Raw genomic sequence first — 20,985 nt, forward strand, 5'->3', positions numbered from 1 at the left:
TTTTACCATATAGCCTACGTATATAATTACATGAGTACACTCTTATATAAAAGGCTATTTGAGACTCATGACACTATAAAGTGCATACAGAAATACAATAAAGCATTTTAAGGCATTTAACGGTTACCTGAGACTCAACTCTTTTAAATCTTACTCTTTTTAGTCATCTATGCATATTAACTCTATGGCAAATCAGTTATAAGCATGTAAATGTACAATTCCAGCTAGATGTTTTAGCCTAACTCAAGTCACTTTTACTCTACACATCTTTGAAACAAGTCGACAAATCAGCACTATATAAACAGGATTACACATGAAATACACAAATTGAACATACACGAGCTTCGCACCATTATATAGGCCTAACGCTATTCCCAACGCGCACAAAATGGAGTCCTGAGCTCGCGCATTTCTAAACTACACATTTTAAACATTTCGGACACACAATCAATATAATAATCGCGTCTCTATACTCTCAAACATATTATTAATCCTATTAAAGTATTTTAAACTAATAATCACACTTAATACCTGAAAAGGGGGAGAAGATTAATACACACAAAACTCTCGCAGTTTCTCCACTGGAAGCTTTATGTAGAATGAAAAAAAACCCGCGAGCTCTCCCCCTAGTGTTGACGCAGACCAGAACAATCGATCGTCCAACTTATCGTGCCCATAAACTGATCACAGATTAACTAAGTATAACTATAAAGTAACATATTTATATTTTATAGACTTTTCTACGTATTGTAAGTAGTGAATATATTTATATATTATTATATATAATTATATATCACAGTGTACACAGACTTATGCATTTAAATGTACATGTTCATTTTCAATCTGTCACACGTCTGTCCATTATCACGTTCCGTTCTGGCAAGCATATCTCATCAAATGTTTTAATTAACACATCAGGATCCTTTTTGTCCTCACCCTCTTGAAAGTGAAATGATTCATATTTATCTAGTGCACCCGAACCGGCTAAATTGAGGAGAGTGCAAGCTTGCACTTTTTTTTAATTTGTCTGACAGTCCTGCTTTGCTGTAGCCTACACATCCCATTCCCTCTTGAATTTCAGCCAGTTGTTAGCGATGTCTTCATCAAAAACGAGCGGTTCTGTGTGCCGTAGATTTTGACTCATGATTTGTCAGCTATCGAGCTTCTGACACCATGTAGAAGTGCACAAAACAGAGGAGTCGTTTGATAACTTTGTGATGAACTGGTTTAATGTGTGACCTCTAGAGAATCTGAACACCCGCCAGTTCAGAAATCAGTTCAGTGTTTATTTAATGTGGTTCAGTAATTGTAGTTCATCAATTATGATATGAGTTCAATATGGCTATAAAGCAGCTCTGGAGAAACATGATGTCATCGTCCAGCTCTGTTCAGTTCTCAAACAATAGTGTCAGTGCATTCAAGTATGTTTATGCATCTGCTATTAAGTTTAATGATTACTTTTTTTCCTGACATAATTTTTATTATTCTGGTATGTATGTCTATTAGTTTATAAACTGTGTAACCTATCTAAAATTCTCTTGCAGGCTATCAAGACACGGTTTAGCACCATCCTTGACAGTGATGAAGCTTTGCTTGCTGCGTTATCATTCAAGCTGCGCTGGCTGAGGGATGAAACAAGAAAAGTACCCTCATGTAATATGGTCATCACACAAGCTAAATCAACCAAAGGGGAAGAAGGGGAACAGATTCTTAGAGCTGTACCTTTCTTTGACAATGAAGTAGAAACTCTGCTCCCAAACAAACAAGACATAAATCGCCACTCGTAATGTAGAGAGGTCAGGGAGGGACACGCGATTCAAATTGCTGTTTGGTCGCCATTATACTCATGTCTGGATATATAATATGATTGAGAAAATCAAACAATAAATAGACAAAGACAACTTCACACAGAGCTCTTGCTGAAGGCACAGAAGCTGACATTGTTTGGTCCAGGTGCGCTTTATAGCTTCCTGGTCATGACGTCTCCTGCCTATGATGTTCTGTCACGCCATTGGACTGTGATCGCACACGTGCTTCAAGTCACAATCCAGCAGAGCTGTTCCCACAGCATCATTCTCCACACAGAGCTTGTTCCTTGAAAGGGAATGTTGCTTTTTTTATTAAAGGGGGGGTGAAATGCTCATTTTCACTCAATCTCCTGTTAATCTTGAGTACCTATAGAGTAGTATTGCATCCTTCATATCTCCAAAAAGTCTTTAGTTTTATTATATTTATAAAAGAAAGATAGGCTGTACCGAGTCTTTCCGGAAAAAAACGAGCGTCTGGAGGCGGGCCGTGTGGGCGAAGCTAAAGCTGTGCTTACCCGCCGAGCTAACAACACACAGAGACATTTGAAGCAGTTTTACTCACCGCCCCGGTTCCAACCACGACCGCGAACCTTTATCATTGTGACTGCTCCATCCTTAAGCATTAGACGATCTGCAAATCCGTCGATCTGGGCTTTGTTTATAAAATAGGGTGACCATATTTTAGTTTTCAGAAAACAGGACGGGGGCGTGGTCTGGGAGGCGTGGTTAAGGGGTTGGGGGCGTGGTTGGGGTAAATGCATAAAAAAAACGTGACAAATGCATTCAACCTTGCAACTTTGTTATTGTACTTTAATACATAAAGTAATACATCCTTTCCATTCAATGTTTGGACCGCAACAATAGAATAGGCCTACTATTAAAAAAAAAGTTTAGCTTTTAACACCTTTTACATGACACTATTTCTTTTCATGGTCATAGGTTAAAAAACTACCACTAAAATAAAAAATCTACTACACTATTTCAGTAAAAAAAAATTAAAAAAAATAAATCCTCCTGATGTTCTCTTGTAGCCTATAATTTCTTTATGTGGGCTTCTAGATCGCTTGCACCTTTATTTGACACTGACACAAACGTGCCAGCTTTGCAGTTCAAGCATTCTGCTTTACACGGATCCCGACCGAAACGAAAACACGGGAATTTTCTCTGTAAATCATTTGTGAATTAACATTTGGGCTTTTTTTTAACGCTGTTAGCTACTTACATATAAACTGAAGTGTCGACCGTCGAGTCCAGGTCGAGTCACGCTGCTAAAATTGAAATTCTGTGTCTGTGAACTTAAAGTCCGCCTACTTTGATTTGATTGGTCATTTCAAATATTCTGACATTGACGAGCAGTGTGACAGACCAATGAGGCTGAGATGAACAGTGAACACACACACACACACACACAGGCAGGCCTCTGTATTCTGACGTGCGCTCTGCTTGCCGCTGCGGATTGAGGAACGCGCTGATTATAACAAGACGGGGCGAAGCCGAAGTCGGTTTCATATGATATGTGTGCAAAGGCAAGCATGTATTTAAAGTACACGCTTAATGGCCCAATGAAAAATAATGAAAACCAGGACATTTTCACCACTTTACAAAAAACAGACAGGACAGCCAGGACAGGACGTGAAAACAGGACATGTCCTGGGAAAACAGGACGGTTGGTCACCCTATATAAAACAATCATCGTCGAAATGCAGGGAACAAACAGTTTTACACAGCTCCGTTGATGATGCTCTGAAAAAACAAACTCCATCCACTGGTCCCTTAACGCTGGGTTCTTTGGGAATCTGTGCAGGGTTGTCTTGCCCTGGCAACCAAAAACCCACTTCTTTGGTGACATTGACTTCCCAAATTAAGCCGAGCAGAGCGCTTTGATGGCGTACTGCTTTCGCTCTCTTGCTCTGGTCTACGAGTGCGCGTGCGCCCGCGGTTTTCCGGCAGAAGTGCCCTTAGGACCCATATAAGGAAATTCCGCCCCAACTGACGTTACACAGACCCATACTCGAAAAAAACTTTCCGAAACTTGTGACAAACCGGAAGGACAATTTTTGGCACAGAAATACTCCTTCAAACGTACAATTTAATTTTTGAAACTTTGTCCGTGTTTAGCATGGGAATCCAACTCTTTAACAGTGTAAAAAAACTCAGTATGCATGAAATAGCATTTCACCCCCCCTTTAAACTAAACCGACATTCAAGTATTGATAAAAAAAAGAAAGCATGAAGCTAGAATTACATTTGGAATTTATGTTTCTGCCTAAATTAATACATGATGTTAGTTAACTGCATGATCTATATTATCTTAGAACTGTACATTTTGACATATGGACATTTCTTTGGCACAGTATTGTTCCAGATATTACAAACTGTATACCCAGCTAACACAGTTACGTTGTGAAGACGTAACCGGACCGGACCATATTCGTCGTAGCGACGTACCACATAACGTTCCAGCGACGTAACTTTGTGATTCCCATAATCGTCGTGGCGACGTTATAGTGGTACGTCGCAAGAACGTGATGAGGACGTCTCAATGACCAAACTGGCATGTTGCGAGGACGTAACATCAAAGGACCATATTCGTCGTAGCGACGTACCACATAACGTTCCAGCAACGTAACTTTGTGATTCCTGTATTCGTCGTGGCGACGTTATAGTGGTACGTCGCTGGAACGTGGCTGGTACTTCCTAACGACCAAAATACAACGTCCACATTTATTTTTAATATACTTCTCACCTTTAGTCCTGGGAATTAAGATGTGCTTGATCCATAACCTCGAAATCCACATAGAACTGATAAACTCAAACATTTCATTCTCTGCTGTAAAACCTTATAAATTCTAATAGGGAATTGTGTACTATCGTTTCCAGTTAATACATTTAGGGATCAATACATATATGTAATGGAAACCAATACAAACCCCTATTAAATTCTAAATAGAAAATGGCCCAAAAACCACACTGTATTCATTTATTAATCAGAATTTATTCAGTGCTACTTTGTACAATTACTAAGCCAATACATTTTGAACATTAACGATTTTTAACCATGTAAAGTGTTAACAAGTTATGAGTGCAGAAATGTAACATCAATTAATTAATCAAAAAATATAATCAATGAATAATGTAACCAACTATTAAAACGTATTCTTTTTATTGAAAAAAGTGTTGTATCATCAGGGGTGTAGTTAAATAATAATCAATACTCTTATTGATACTACTTTTTATAATTTGGTGGAAAAACAATAAAGACCTTAAAAAAAAAAAAAAGATTCAGCAGTTTCTTTATTATTAATTTTATTTGCAGAAATAGGTTAAATTGTTTCCTGAGTGTCCTGTGAGGCTCCTGCTACAAATGTCTGGTGGTAATGTGCTTCATTGCTTCACTACCAGTAGCTAAACCTGAACAATGCAAATATTAACAAAGATCTATAGTCCTTGAGCTTCTCTGAAGCTAACAAATAAAAAATTATTGTTAGTAAAGATATGTAAAAAATTAAAATAATTCTCTCCAGTATTATTTCACCCACCCAAATATACATCCAGAGTATTTTGTTCAAGAAAATGAGCATGATGACTTTCTCAGAGAGAATCTGAGACCTCTCTTTCCTGACTGTGTCCCAGCCCAGGAGGCAGAGGGAGATGATGGAGAGCTGTGGGAGAAGAGGAGGAGTGTCTTTCTTACCCCACCAGCGGAGGGCAGGATCTTCTGAGGCACGGATAGGCGGAGGGTCTCGCTCTATATATTCACTGGAAGCTGAAAAATAAATTGTACCATGCTATTGTAGTCAGGTTTATAGCTTTTTGTTAGAAAGGTATAAGAAAATTGTCTAACTTACGTGTTCCTCCTCCTCCTCCTCCTCCTCTTCCTTATCCTGGGCTGCACTGTCACCTCATCGTCCTTCTAGGCAGCTAAAACAGAGGAGAACTTTATTAATGTTGCTAATCTACAGCTTTTAATGCTTTTGAAAGTCATTTATGCTCACCAAGGCTGCATTTATTTGATCGAAAATACAGTAAAAACTGTAATATTTATAGTTATAACTACCTGGACAAAAACATGCAAGTCATTTCTTAAACCAGTTGAAATCATATATAAACAAACTCTCAAGGTTCTAGATAAAAAGCCAAATAGTTTTCATTATTGTAGTATTTTAGCCAAGTATTCCCTTTTAAGTTGGGAACATTTAATTCAATATGCTGATTTGGTACTTATTTTTAAGTATCTAAATGGCCTTGCTCCCCCTGTTTTTAAGGATTATATTAATCAGATAACAGGACGGTATACACAAGGTGGTATTCGGGGTGATTGTAAGGTACAACTAAGAAGAACTACCTTTGGTCAGCTATCTTTGGCTTTTAGAGGAACACATGAGTGGAATAGACTTCCAACTAGTATTGGGTCCGAGTTCATCTTTGTCGAGTCCGAGTTGAGTCCAAGTCCTTGACGATCGAGTCCAAGTCCAAAGAGGGCCGAGTCGGACTTGAGTCCGAGTCCTTAACATCCGAGTCCGAGTCGAGTCCGGCCAAGTCCACAAAGATTACAATTATTTGAAATTGACCTTACACAAAGACAGTTACCCTGTTATCCCTCTTAGTTACTGTTGCTACGTCTGACAAACCATTCCGCTCTCACTCCACATGTTCTCACACAGTGAAAAATATATTGCGGAGCAAAGAGGACACTGACTGCGCCAACGGACAAGACAGAACAGGCTACTTTTGGTATGAAATAAAGTCTCAGCTTTCAAATTTTGCAATTTTTATGAAATTCAAACAATACTGTTTTGTGGCACTTTAATGTGTAGGGCTTCGGTTCAAGCAGCACATTAACTGATCATCTATTCTAGTTATATCACGAATTAAACATGAATGACATCAGAACTGCAAAAAGACATCAATACACACCATTTTTCACGTTCAAGTCCGCTGACCTTAAAGGACAAGTTCGGTATTTTACACTTAAAGCCCTGTTTACAGATCGTTTCTGATGAAATAGAACGGTTAAGATTAAAATTTGGACACATGCTGCTGTCCCGAGAATTTTAGGTTTCTTCCCCCCCCCCCCCCCCCCCCCCCCCCCCCTGCTATTTTTCCAAACGCCTCACACCCGAACATTCTTCTATTGAGAGCTTGAATAATAGACACTCCAGCCCAGTTGGTGGCGGAGTAATACCGTACCTCACAGCACATCCAATACAAGTCAATGGACATCCAATACAAGTCAATGGAGTTGGACAAAAAATACCATAAAACCTATTGGAAAGCATCTTTTGCAGCGATTTTTGTGTGAGCATATCAGTGAAAACCCCTGACCACTCGGTGAGTTTCACGTCTTTGTAAACGAAAGTTTAATGCGTTTTAGGAAGGATTGTTCCAGTGCACCTATGCAGCCATTGTGGAGGTGGGGGGGAAAACGAAAGAAACCTAAAATTCTCGGGACAGCAGCATTTGTCCAAATTTTAATCTTAACCGTTCTATTTCATCAGAAATCTGTAAACAGGGCTTTAAGTGTAAAATACCGAACTTGTCCTTTAATCTACTTATAGCAACTGGTTTGGATTGTTTGTCTGACAAAAATGGTGGTTATCTGCATTATGATTGGTCAGATCGCCTGTCAATCAAATTCCAGAGAAAGGTCTCAACACTGAGCTCTTAAATGAATATTTTAACCCTTACAAAATGATTGCAATGTATAGTTACAGTCATATGTTTACCTACTGTACATCTTTCAGAATCTGCAAGGTAATGCTCAAGAATGCAACACGATGCATTAAGAGCGGTAAACTTTTGAGCAAGATGATGGTGATGTTTACATTTTTCTTATTTTGTTTTACATGCTAATATCTTATTTAGCCTCTGAAGGGCAGGACTAAATTAATTAATTAATTTTTAAACAAAATAAGAACAATTTACACCAATGATCCATTTCAAAAGTTTACACCCCCTGGCTATTAATGCTTCCTTCAGTTGTCACCAGTGTGAAAAGATGGATCTCACAATTCACTGCTAGTAAGGAGTCAAATATGCAGAAGATGCTTGAAAAGCAAAGAATGGGCAGGAGCTGGAGGATTTTTCTGAAGACCATTGGGCAGTTTAACTGTTTGGGACAAACAATGGACTCATGAACAACCATTACAAAAAAAAAAGAAAAACGGTTATGGATCATTCAGGTAATGACACACAATGTATTTTGTGTTTGTATTTTGTCTTGTGGACTAGGCCAGGGGTTTCCAAACTTTTCCATGACAAGGCCCCCCAAATACCTGGCCAAGGCCCCCCTTTTGCAGGATGTGTTATTGAATCCATTGACAATACTATGGCAAATGTAGAAATAAATCAATAAAACATCTAGGTGAACATCAGATTATGTGATAGTGTTTGATACCAGCCAATCAGAAAGATTATAGAGATGCACATATTACAATTTTCTAGGGCATTCCGATTTTTCATTGAATTTGACCTGCCGATATAGATTTTAGCCGATTCCGATTTATTTTTTTATATTTTTTTTTATAAAACACCACTTTTACCCAAACCGATTAATAAAAACAAGTTTAAATGTGTAAATTTTCTATAAATATTTTTGAGTCTTCATTTTCTTTTCTGACATAGCCTACTCCAGTTCTTGTTATAACACACTATACATGCTAATTATGTGCATTTTAGGTACTTTTTGTGTGAAATCATATTTATTTTGTCCACAAAAGTGTGCTTTCACTTTTATTGAGCAGCGCAGCAAAAATAGACTCGGCGCCGAAACCCTTCGCTTCACTACTACTCACGCGCTGCTCCTACTCGCGGTGTGAAAATGCATGCACTCATTGAACATGCACGCAATTTAATGTTTTCGACTCCACTAGGGCACATAAACACAGCAGTAAAGTGACTCTCCTTCACCAGGAATGAGGAAGCTGCTTTACACACACTCCTGTTTTACACACGTCACTCAAACACAGAAGCAGGAAACTATTTCAACTCCTCAGTTCAGAGAAACAGAAACTGAAGTATTGTTGAGCTGCTGTGTGTTTGTGTCTCTCTGTATTCATGCAGTAAAATGGCAGAAGCCAGATTTTCTCAGGATGAGTTCACGTGTCCAGTGTGTCTGGATCTCCTGAAGGATCCAGTGGCCATTCCCTGTGGACACAGTTACTGTAAGATCTGTATTACAGACTGCTGGGATCATGAGGATGAGAAGAGAGTCTACAGCTGCCCTCAGTGCAGACAGACCTTCAGTCCAAGACCTGCTTTAGCTAAAATCACCATTCTGGCTGAACTGGTGGAGAAACTGAAGAAGACTAAACTTCCTGCTGACTGTTACGCTGGAGCTGGAGACGTGCAGTGTGACGTCTGTACTGGAAGAAAATACAAAGCCGTCAAGTCCTGTCTGGTGTGTCAGGAATCTTACTGTCAAACTCATTTTGACCGTCATGAGGAATATCACTCTCGTAAGCCACACAAAGTGATTGATGCCACTGGACGACTGCAGGACATGATCTGCCGTAAACATGATAAAGAGCTAGAAATGTTCTGTGTCACTGATCAACAGTGCATCTGTGTGTGGTGTAAGGAGAGTGAACATAAAAACCACAACACTGTATCAACTGCAGCACAGAGGACAGAGAAACAGGTATGAACTGAGAGGGATTGATCACACAGAAATGAAAGTGTCTTTATTTACTCACTCATTTACTCATGTTGTTTCAAACCGGTTTGACTGAGTTTCTTAATTGGGGAAAAGAAAGGAGTACGCTTAAGTGTATTGACATGCACTTGTAGTGTACTTCAAATTAAAAGTATAAAAAAACTGTACTTGCAGATAATATAATATTAATGAAATGAAAGGCCACTTAAGTGCACTTAAAGAGAGTTAACTTTCATGAGTGTTTCATAAGTACACTTTATAAAGTACACTTTTATAATGTAAAATTAAAAGTTTTACTTTAAAGTACATTTTAATAACATTTAATATTTCAATTTAACTCAAAAGAATTATGAAATTACATTATATACTTAAATCTTAAGTGGGTCTAAAAGTCACTCTTAAGTTCAGCTAATTGCTTTATATTTACATTTAAACTATAATACATTTTCATTTAATAGCAATTAACATGCAATTACGTTTCTGAAAACATTACATTCAGTTCACACTTATTTCACAATTATATTCTTTTAAAGTATATAATTTCCAAAAGAAGTTCAGTCTTTAAAATATGCTACTTTTAAAAGAGTCAAATTTGTATTCACATATCAAATCAAATCATTGATAAACTCATGTATGTGGAGCCCAAATCAAATATGATGACATCAAAAACATCAAACTTCACTGGTGTTTGTGTCATGACATCATGGTGTTTAGTCATGTGACATGAAAGAACCAATGAGGTTTGATGTTATTGACGTGTCACCATATTTTATCTGGCCTCTGTAAACCGCTGAGACATTCTTCTAAATATCTTCTGTTGTGTCTCACAATAGACAGAAAGTCATACAGTTTGGAGCGACATGAGGGAGAGTAAATGATGATACTGTAACAATATTAGCTCAAAGGGGAAATATTAATAATAATCCATAATTACCAATTATGATTAGTTATTAATATTTTGGTCAGTTAATTAGATTAACTTTGAGGTAAGCTAACTTAATATTACAATCAATTAATCAGTTCCAACGATCTCTTTGATTATTCATTTATTCTAAGAAAAGCGTATCTTTCATGGTCACTGAAAAATAATTATTCCTTAGCTTGTACAGCACTTAGAGCATGTAACAAGATCAAGATCGTAAAAGGGACTTTGCATGCAAACAGAGAATCAGAAACCAAATGCATAACTGTGCACAAGTTTTATTAACTAAATCACAAACATAACTAAACTAAACAAACAAACACACATACATACATTCATCCATACATACTGTACATGCATACAGTAGGTAAAGGGGTGAGTGATGTGGAACCGGAAGCAGGAAATAGAATTATGTGTAAGATCTATTTCAGTAAGAAAAGAACCATCAGCTGATCATTTTCAGAGCACCTCATTAAATTGATACTTGCATGGATACAATTCTTGAAGTGGTTGAAAATTGAGTTTGTCGATGGGTCTGTGGGATTGAAGAAGAGCATGATGGCTTCGAGCACATGGCTGTTGTGAGTCGAAGCCTGCTGCCCTGGCCTGCTGAGGGCACGCTGGACGGCGCGGCGTCCCCAAGTGCCGAGAAGACCAGGAGTTGATTGTTGCGTCAGTGATGGTAAAGTTGCAGTTTTTCTGGATTGAAGAAGAGGCAGTCTGTCTCCCTTTGGGGAGCGTGAAAGCATGGCAGACTGTGTTCTGGCCTGCTTGGGGCCCTTGGGCTCCAGTGGGGGGGAGGGGTCCCCCCCCCCCCCAGTATCAACAGAAGCAGTGTTGTAGCTGGATGAGACAAGAGGGACGGATCTTGTGGTCAGTGACTTTTAATGCGTGAAGATGGCACACCCATTTGGAGGTGTAAGAGCCAATAAGAAGTGTCTTCCTTTGGGGAAAATGTCTTTTTTATGACCTTTGTTCAAGCATGCTCATTTGCAATGTGTACTTTCATTGGGTGTTTAAGAAAAGAATCTTCAAGATTCTTATAATACTAAAGCGTCACAAAGTCAGCAAAATGTAATGTAAATTAACAAATTGGGGATGCAGATTGGAGTTTATAGAGACCAAATACGCCACACATCTGATTTTGGTAAACCATAGTATGCAACAAAGTCTGAAAATCATGAGGTGGGAAAATTAGATATGTCTACACATTTCTCAAGAGGTTATACATAGAATACATATGATTAATAGGGTTTATCTCTCCTTCTCAGCGAGAATCAAGTGAGAGTCCCGTTTTGGTTGTATAATCAAATATATATCAAAGTATATACATAATAGTACACAAGCCATTAAACCATTCACACAGTTTCTGGGATGCCTGTTCATTTATAGATCCGTTTGTCTACAATTAAATGAATGCAGGAGAGTCTATTCCAATATCTCTAGGTTTGTAGCAGGCCCTATTCACATTTCTAAGAGTCATAAATACAGCTTATCTGATTGTTGTCAGGGTAACTAAGACCGTCTTGTCCTGTTTGGGGGATGGGATCACAGATCACAGAGTGAAGTTTAAAATATCAGTTGTTAAACTATAACAAATACTTGTGTCTGACTTGTCTCAGTCGTTACAATACTAATGATATAAAACTAGGCACTGATGAAATACTGCTGACATTCATTTCAGGAAACCATGAATCTGTGGTTTGAACCAGACAGTAAAAACTTACCATGCAAGATCTTTTATTTTTTTTATTTTTTTTTTTTATTGCAAGTTAAAACATTGTAGCTTATACAAGGTAAAAGATCAATGTCATATATACACATACAGAAGAGAGAGGGACATACAGAACACCCAAAAACAAACAACAACAACAACAACAACAACAAAAAAAGAAAAAAAAAAGAAAACAACTAAATATAAATATCAATATAGTGATGTATGCAGGTACATTGGTAAGTTTAGGCAATGAGATATTTTAGTGATATAGATAGAGGCAATTTAAGAGAATCATAGTAATTGTGACAGAGTTGTAGTAAAAGTAGTATTCATACTACTATTAATAATAATAATAATGATAATTATAACAAAAATAATAATAATAGTAGCAATAGTAGTGGTAGTAGTGGTAACACTAATATTCATGATAATAATAGTAGGGGTAGTAGTAGTGGCAGTACTGTAATAATAATAATAATAATAATACCATATTTTAGGCCAGTCAATACAATTATTGTAGATATATATTATTCTCTAGGCCTGGGGGCCACTCTACTACTGCCAGTGAGCACAACTAACAGACCTCCCCAACAAAAACACCTCCCTCAGATTCACCGATCCAACCTGGCCCCCCCCATCACCACCATCAGCGACACCCAACCCCAGCAGTTAAGCTTCTATGTTTCGCTGAGTCTTCCTCCGCAAAATATGCTATGGCACCATTACAGGCACCTCCAGACCAAGCTCACCTAGTCACCATGCAAGATCTTTAACCACTTCACCAACTCTGGATTCATGTAACTTTAATGTTTGTATGACAGTAGTTTTATGTGTCATTCCCTGTCATTGGTTTGTCCTCCAGAAACAGCTGAAGGAGACGCAGATGAAGATCCGTCAGAGAATCCAGCAGAGACAGAAAGATCTTCAGCATCTGAGAGAGGCTATGAAGTCTCATAAGGTGAGTCTGGAGAAGAAGAGAAGTTTGAGACGTCTCAGTTTGGACTCTGTCAGTCGTGCTGAAGCCACTGTGTGATTGTGATGTGTGTGTAACAGCGCTCTGCACAGACAGCAGTGGAGGACAGTGAGAAGATCTTCACTGAGATCATCCGCTCCATTGAGAGAAGCCGCTCTGAGGTCACACAGCAGATCAGAGATCAGGAAAAGACTGCAGTGAGTCGAGCTGAAGGACGACTGGAGCGACTGGAGCAGGAGATCAATGATCTGAGGAGGAGAGACGCTGAGCTGGAACAGCTTTCACACACACAAGATCACATCCAGTTCCTGCAGGTAACAGAGATCTAGAAGAACAGGATCATAGTGGACTTGAGCAAGATCCTGCTATGACAGAGAAACATTTCATGACAGCAGAATGAGCCGTTGACTGAGATGTTGTCAGGAATTCAGTCAGATTCAGTCAAGTGTTGTGTTATCATATAATCATCAGTCAGACTCTCATCTGATCATCTTCTGTTTAAAGAGACACACTTACAAAGCCCTGGGAAATTTACCATTAAATATTAACTCATTTTTCCTTCTGGTTTCTTCTGTCTTGATGAAATCAGTGAACTTGATGGTATCAATATCCAGCCAACTAGATTTGTCATCCTCTTTTAATGAAATCTTTTATTTCTACTAAAATATTTTCAGTAATTGGCACCAAAATTGGGTCAGGTGATCTTTAAAGTTGATAATATTGATAATGTTGATAAAATTAAACAAACAATTTTCAATAGAAATTGCATTGAGTATATTTTAGTTTATCATAAATGTGTGTAAGTTCATTCAGCAGTAACTTTAACCATATTTCAAACACAATAGAAGTAATTCTGAAATTACATATACAGATACTTAAAGGGACACTCCACCCATTTGCACTAAGCTTTGCATTGTTAGAAACCCAGTCATACTATTGAATGGTCGTGCAACACTCTCTCATTTTCCCCTGAGACGGGAGAAATCCGTTATTTACCTCTTACACTTCCTCCCACAATGACGCAAAAATCGTCATTTTGCGTCATTGTCGGAGGAAGTGTAAGAGGGGGGGATTTCTTTCCCAGGGGGCGGGACCCGCTCACGCTACAGACCTATTACAGATCAGTGGGTGGGACTTTACTCTCTGAAACTGAAAGCAATATCCTCCATCTTGTTTGAAGCTAAGCTAACAGGCGCTGTGGAGACAGATGTACAGTTATGACAATAGCGGAGGAGAGTACTCAATATGATATAGAAGGAGATGATTTCGGAAGTCTGATGCTTGAATCAGGTGTTTGTGGCTACCTTTACAAGCCGCATTATAGCGAAGAGCAGCCGAGGCAGAAGACCTGCCTGCCGCGGACGAGGAGCCCGGACTGGCTCGAGTTAGGGCGGACTGGTGGCGCCGGTGATCTCACTATGCAACTCATAGACTGTAAGATGCAACTACGAACACAGAGATATGTCTGCGGCAAAGAATTTCAACAATGACAATTTCTCCTGGACGAAATCTCTGAATCAGACGAGGACACGGACGTTTGTGTTGTGAACTATCCTAGTTTCGCACCGCATATGTTCTGACTGAACATCCAGGTACCATGCAATAATTCACCTTTTCGAAAGAAATACAAACAAGGAGTAATGCACTAATGAGTTCGCCAACTAACTAGACATTTTGTGTGAAATGAATTTCAAGCTCTGGTGGTAGCTAGCCTTGTAGACGGAAGAGTGATTTCTCTTATAGGCAGATATGCGCTGTTCTGGATTAGTGGGAGTGGCTTGCGGAGCTGTGCAATGTGGTGCATTGTGGGAGTTGTTGTCTTTCATACAAATGCGTCCTGAATTTTTTGTCTTTCCTCGGTCACGAAGGCACCAAATTCAAAATTTATTTTACATTTCGACTACATATATGACCCACTTTCAATAAAAAACAATGTTCCTATGGGTGGAATGCCCCTTTAAATCCTACTTAAGTTGGTCAAAATCTCTCTAAATATTAGCTAATTGCATTTAATATACATTTAGACTATAAGACATTCATTTAATTAAAAAATTTACATTCAGTCTCCTCTTAAAAAGTTAGATAAGATATCACCCTGTAGCCCAAGACTGGTTGCCCACTGAAGCTAAGCAGGGTTCAGCCTGGTTAGGAGAAAACCAGGTTGCTGCTGGAAGAGGTGTTAGTGAGGCCAGTAGGGGGCGCTCACCCTGTGGTCAGTGTGGGTCCTCCTAACGTCCCAGTATACTGACGGGGACACTATAATGTCAAAGAGCACCGTCCTTCGGATGAGACGTAAAACCGAGGTCCTGACTCTCTGTGGTCATTAAAAATCCCAGAGATTTCAAAGAGTAGGGGTGTAACCCCGGCATCCTGGCCAAATTTGCCCAGTGGCCTCTGTCCATCATGGCCTCCTAATCATCCTCATAATACTGATTGGCTTCATCACTGTCTCCTCTCCACCAGTAAGCTGGTGTGTGGTGGGCGTTCTGGAGCAATATGGCTGCCGTTGCATCATCCAGGAGATGCTGCACATTGGTGGTGGTTGAGAAGATTCCCCACTTCCATGTAAAGTGCTTTGAGTGCCGAGAAAAGCGCTATATAAATGTAATGAATTATTATTATTAATTATTATTATTATTATTATTATAAGTCCATAAATACATACACCGGAGCCATTTACCTCCAGTCTTTGTGCTAGGCTAGGCTAGCGGGGGGTGCGTCAGACAGAGTTACGGCACGCACGGAGATAAAAAAGGTATGTATGGACTTATCTAACTCTGGGGGATACGGTGAATAAGCTAAAGTCCCAAAAAGTCGGTGTGTTCCTTTAAGTATTTATATATTTAAATTATATTATTATTAAGTGTCAAATACTAGAGTTTGTAGCATTAAATGATGAATATGAGAAGAATGTGCTGATTGTGTGAAAGTGCTGGATTGAAGCGAGTCACTGAAGAGAAGTCAAGTCAACAAGAACCGCTCAGATCTGATATAGTGCAGGTTATTGGCTGAAGTGTGGAGATGATGAGTTTTGATTTCTGTTTTCTGTAGAGTTTCCAGTCTCTCTCAGCACCTCCTGAATCTACAGACGAACCCGACGTTTCCTTCAGTTCTCTCTCCTCTTTTGATGACGTGAGAGAATCTGTCCGTCAGCTGAGAGACAAACTGGAGGATTTCTGCAAAGAGGAGATCAAGAAGATCTCAGACGGAGGTAAAGTCCTGCGCCTCGTTTATACAGACGTGTGGAGAAAGATCCCAAATCTGAACGTACAACCGTTTCTGAAATGTTCCTACGATTTATAAAACGGCTATTTTAACAAAACTGTAATTAAATGCATCCCAGTTTATAAATCACAGTTATTAAATTCAAGTCCATCAAATCCTCCTACAGAACGGCCACAAATATCTCTTGATGATTCAGAAATACGGACTCATCATCGTGGACAAGCGTTTATACACACATGACGGAGGATGAAATCCATGGAATTTAGGATCAATCCGATGTGTGTGTTTTATAAATGAAGCCCCTGGAGATTATTAATCTGCTCTCATAAATGAGTCCATCATCTAATATTATAGAGCATCATATTATAAATGTCTCAGAAATGAATGTATTTTATCTTGTCATTTCTCTTCACACTGTTCATGTCTGTTTATTTCCACAGTCAATTTCACCAACATGAATCCCAAGACCAGGAACGACTTCCTACAATGTGAGTCACTAGAAAACAAGCAGAAAAACTCACTGAATGTGTTCATGTTCTTCCTGTAGAAGGAGAAATAAATTATGATAGAAGAGTTTTATAATTGATCATGTAAATGATGATTTGCACAGGATATTTGGTCAGCTGTACTGAGACACTGATGATACATTGAACATTGATTCATGAAGAGTTCAGATACATTAAAAGATCAGACAGATTCATAATTCCTGTTTCTGATGTGTTTTCTCTCCATCAGATTCCCATCAGCTCACTCTGGATCTGAACACAGTGTATAAACACCTCAGTCTGTCTGAGAGGAACAGAGTGATTACTTACACTGGCACAGAGCAGCCGTATCCTGATCATCCAGACAGATTTGATCATTATTCTCAGGTGTTGTGTAGAGAGAGTGTGTGTGGACGCTGTTACTGGGAGATTGAGTGCAGTGGGAATAGTGGTGTGTGTATATCAGTGTCATATAAGAGCATCAGCAGGAAGGGATCGGGTCATGAGTGTTGTTTTGGATATAATAATCAGTCCTGGAGGTTGGACTGCTATTCCTCCAGTTACATATTCATACACAATAAGACGCACACTGATCTCCCTGTAAAGTCCATCAGCAGAAGAATAGGAGTGTATGTGGATCACAGTGCAGGAACTCTGTCCTTCTACAGCGTCTCTGACACAATGAGCCTCATCCACACAGTCCAGACCACATTCACTCAGACGCTCTATCCTGGGTTTGCTGTTTATTTTGGATCAGTGAAACTGCGTTGATGTTTCAGAACAGATTGTAGAGAGATTTTACCCATAATACTTTGAGCTGCACGATAAATCAGTAACAGTGAGATACAGAGACTCTTATTTTAATTTTCTTTAATATCTTAACTTCTGCCACAGAAATAACAGAATACATGTGTGTATTAAATCCTTTATAGACACAATAAGAATGGTGTGTGTGTGTGTGTGTGTGTTTGTTTATGAAGCTATAATTGTATTGATTGAAATCATATTAATTTAGTTTTTACACATAATCATTTTAATATTACTATTAAAAGTACCTTTCATTTGAAATTATGAAACACAAACAAAATGAAAAGATTAAGAAATAATGAATAATGAAATAACAGAACTGGTTGTGAACAATGTAAGGAGTGAAGATGTGGAAAATGACATTAGTAGTGGAGAAAATAGTGCTGGAAAACAATCACAGTTCAAAATGTGAGGAAAATTGTGATGCAGAAGATGAGGGATGAAGAAGCACTTTCTGAGATTTCAGATATTGGGTCACAAGGGATGGAAATCATGAACTCTTTACAATAAATAAATGACTTTCACAACGTTTGATAAAGTTGTTGATGAAATAATTCTTATAAAGGATGCTTATGAAATTAAGGAAAAAAGTAGAATATGAAAATAGTTACTCTGTGTTTTTTCTTTTCTGTCTGTCTTCTTCTTACTTCACTACGAGTGTGTGGAGAGTCTGATCATCATGAGAACCTGTAATACGCACCCATACAACAGGACACAGTAATAAACATCAGTGGCCTAGGCTATATTTATTAATATATATTTTACTAAAACACCCTAATAAATGTGTTCAGTGCTCAGTGTTGAGTGATGCTGCAAAAGAATCATTGAATCAGAGCTTTCATTGTCTTACAGTTTTTCTCGATTGCTTAAACACCTTTCTTGAAACTATGCCTCGTATTCTCAAAACTATAAACACAAATCCATAACGTCTCACCCAATTCTCCAAACATCCTATTTTCAGGTCAAAATGAAGCTCTACACTCAAAACCATTCACTCTTACTGAAAAACCAAACTTTGCCCTCAGACAGGACACACAAGCCCTCAAAATCACACACACTACAACATAGTCTAAGACACTGGTGCAATAAATTCAAAACAACATTTCCAAAACTGGTCAGTTATGTTGCTTGTGGTTCCCCCCCATCACAAACCTTTTCACATGATGAACACAAAAGACACAACCAATGGATACATTGACACATTTTTATTCATACACAGAAAACACACACACACACAAATATTTTTTTTTTTTTTCTGTTTTACTCTTTTTTTTTACTCTTTTTTTTTTACTATCTCCTCTAATTTTTTTTTTTATATATTTACTTACAGTAAGATGTGTGTGACCAACATATGACAGTAAAAGAGCACACACAAACCATATTCTAATATGGAATTCGAATTGTATTGGAATGGTAAAGAGTGTTGGGACATAACAGGAGGGCCTCCACTCAAGTATACAATATGATGGATACATCTAAGAATGTTCCACATATGGTTGAAATAACACAATTTGCCTAGAAAGATAACATTCTGGGAGTCAAGACTATAAAGGAGAAAGGATGCCCTCCCTTCACTGTCACACTCTGTGCCACTCTGTGTGACTGTACGACTGCTGGCCTTTTCTTGCAAGAAAATAAACCTCATCAAAGACTATTGGAAATGTTTGTCTCTTATTCAGTGATAGAATTTTGTTTGCCACCACACCTCCCTGAAGGCTCTCGAGGCGACGGTAAAGCGACTCAAATTTGGCCTTACTCGTAGCCCAGCCTCCCTCATAGTCATACCATTGATAATGACATGGGCAACTAGTGGCTTGAATTTCATCTGAGACTGCTTGTCTTCTTGTCCTTGCCCTTCCTCCTCCTCCTTCTTATCCCTCTTCCTTCATGTCTTTCTGGATCCATTGTTCCAAAACACAATAAACTGATCTGGGCCCTTTTACAGTTTTTGCCCGTTGCTTGAACACATTTTGCAAAACTTCGCTCATTGTGCCAAAACTCTACACACAAGTAAACATGACACAACACTGGGAAATATACCATTCACATCTGTGTCAAATTGAAACTCTACTATCAAAACCTAACATTCCTTTGTCAAAATGTAACTCTGATGGCAAAATGGCACATACTTGCATCATATGCATACACTTTCAGATCAGGGGGAACACACTAGTCTACTTTATATAAAACACTGCAGTCTTTGATTTTCACTGTTTATTCAGAAGGCATATTTTCAGGAGGCACATTTTCAAACAACCAAAAAAGCAAATAGGCCTACTCAATATTGTACATTGCAGTAACATGAATTCAGATAAAGCAACAACAACAAAAAAAAATAATAATAGAAAAAACACTATACTGTAAACATGATGATGCAGAAGCCCTCGAAGGCTTATGGCGGCACACAATGTGATATTTCCCCCGCCCTGCCCCGGGACGTGCACAATTGCCCTTTGGCCAATTACATTACGACCCCGTCGTCTTGTTTTGCTCAGGTCGAATCCAGCTTCATCAATGAAAATTAATTCATGAGGCTGTGCAGCTTCATCCATGGCCAAGATTCTCTGTAACAAAAAAACAACATATTACTGTACTACAGTGCTACACATACAGAACCCTCACCCCATCACACAGGTACCTGTGTAGCTCTCCGAATGGATCCATGTGGTACTGATATGGTACATATTCAGCTGCTACTGGATTTCACCAATACTGTATTGTAAATGTAAAGGACAGTTACACTTACCCATACATATTCAGCTCGAAGTCCTTTGACCCTGACACTGTTCCTCTCAAATGGGACCCTGTAGAGCTGCTTCATGGTGATGTTGTGTTTTCCCAAGATGCGTCTGATGGTGGTGATGCTCACATGGTTTATGTTGTTGAACACTTGTCTGTCTGCAAGTATTTTCTGTCGTATCTGGTGGAGACGGATGGCATTGTCTGCCCTCACTTGGTCCACAACGGCAAGTTCCTGCTGTTGTGTGAACAGGCGTTGGCGTCCTCCCCCAGAAGGTCTTCTAGTCATTCTAGAGAAATACAACCACAAATTGTCATCGGTTTGCTTCTTTTTCTTACAGTACTTTACTGTATATACTGTATCATCCACTGTACTGAAACATCTCAATAAAAGTTTCACAAAAACTACCACTTTGGCTTCAAAAGGAGCATTAGCACCCTGCAATACCCTGTACACGTGATGTGATAATGTGATATACTGTAGTACAGTGCTGTAAATACCATCTGAGTAGAGTAGAAGGTAGAGAGGTGAAGACATACCTGTTTTCTAGTCGGAATGTTCTTATTACAGATGCCACTGTGAAGCGGCTTAGATGTGGGTGGACTCTTTGCCCAGCTTCCCTCATAGTCAGGCCATGGTTGATGACATGGTCCA

The 20,985-nt window shown here is 38.8% G+C and overlaps 2 protein-coding genes across 2 annotated transcripts; one reads left to right on the forward strand and one right to left on the reverse strand.

Moving 5' to 3' along the window:
- Positions 1–8,768: 8,768 nt before the first annotated feature.
- On the forward strand, positions 8,769–17,708 carry LOC311086158 (tripartite motif-containing protein 16-like). Its single transcript, XM_084118889.1, has 6 exons — positions 8,769–9,447; positions 12,964–13,059; positions 13,155–13,388; positions 16,126–16,285; positions 16,740–16,787; positions 17,035–17,708. The coding sequence occupies exons 1-6, from the start codon at positions 8,875–8,877 to the stop codon at positions 17,553–17,555; spliced, it is 1,632 nt and encodes a 543-aa protein (XP_083975015.1). The 5' UTR covers positions 8,769–8,874; the 3' UTR covers positions 17,556–17,708.
- Positions 17,709–18,234: 526 nt separating this feature from the next.
- LOC311080940 (uncharacterized protein) lies at positions 18,235–20,985 on the reverse strand (the record flags this gene model as incomplete). Its single annotated transcript, XM_084111190.1, has 4 exons — positions 20,871–20,985; positions 20,338–20,620; positions 19,951–20,155; positions 18,235–18,278 (listed from the first exon to the last, which is right to left on the reverse strand). Exons 1-4 carry the CDS (start codon positions 20,954–20,956, stop codon positions 18,235–18,237), a joined length of 618 nt encoding a protein of 205 aa, XP_083967316.1. The 5' UTR covers positions 20,957–20,985.

Source organism: Abramis brama, assembly GCF_963993115.1.
Source record: "Abramis brama genome assembly, chromosome: 1".
Lineage (NCBI taxonomy): Eukaryota > Metazoa > Chordata > Actinopteri > Cypriniformes > Leuciscidae > Abramis > Abramis brama.

What these genes read in the sequence shown, in the direction of transcription:
- LOC311086158 (XM_084118889.1), top strand. Translation starts at nt 8,875, where the DNA reads ATGGCAGAAGCCAGATTTTCTCAGGATGAGTTCACGTGTCCAGTGTGT. An exon ending in ATCACATCCAGTTCCTGCAG is followed by an intron (nt 13,389 to 16,125) that starts GTAACAGAGATC and finishes TGTTTTCTGTAG; the next exon opens with AGTTTCCAGTCTCTCTCAGC. An exon ending in CAAGAAGATCTCAGACGGAG is followed by an intron (nt 16,286 to 16,739) that starts GTAAAGTCCTGC and finishes TTATTTCCACAG; the next exon opens with TCAATTTCACCAACATGAAT.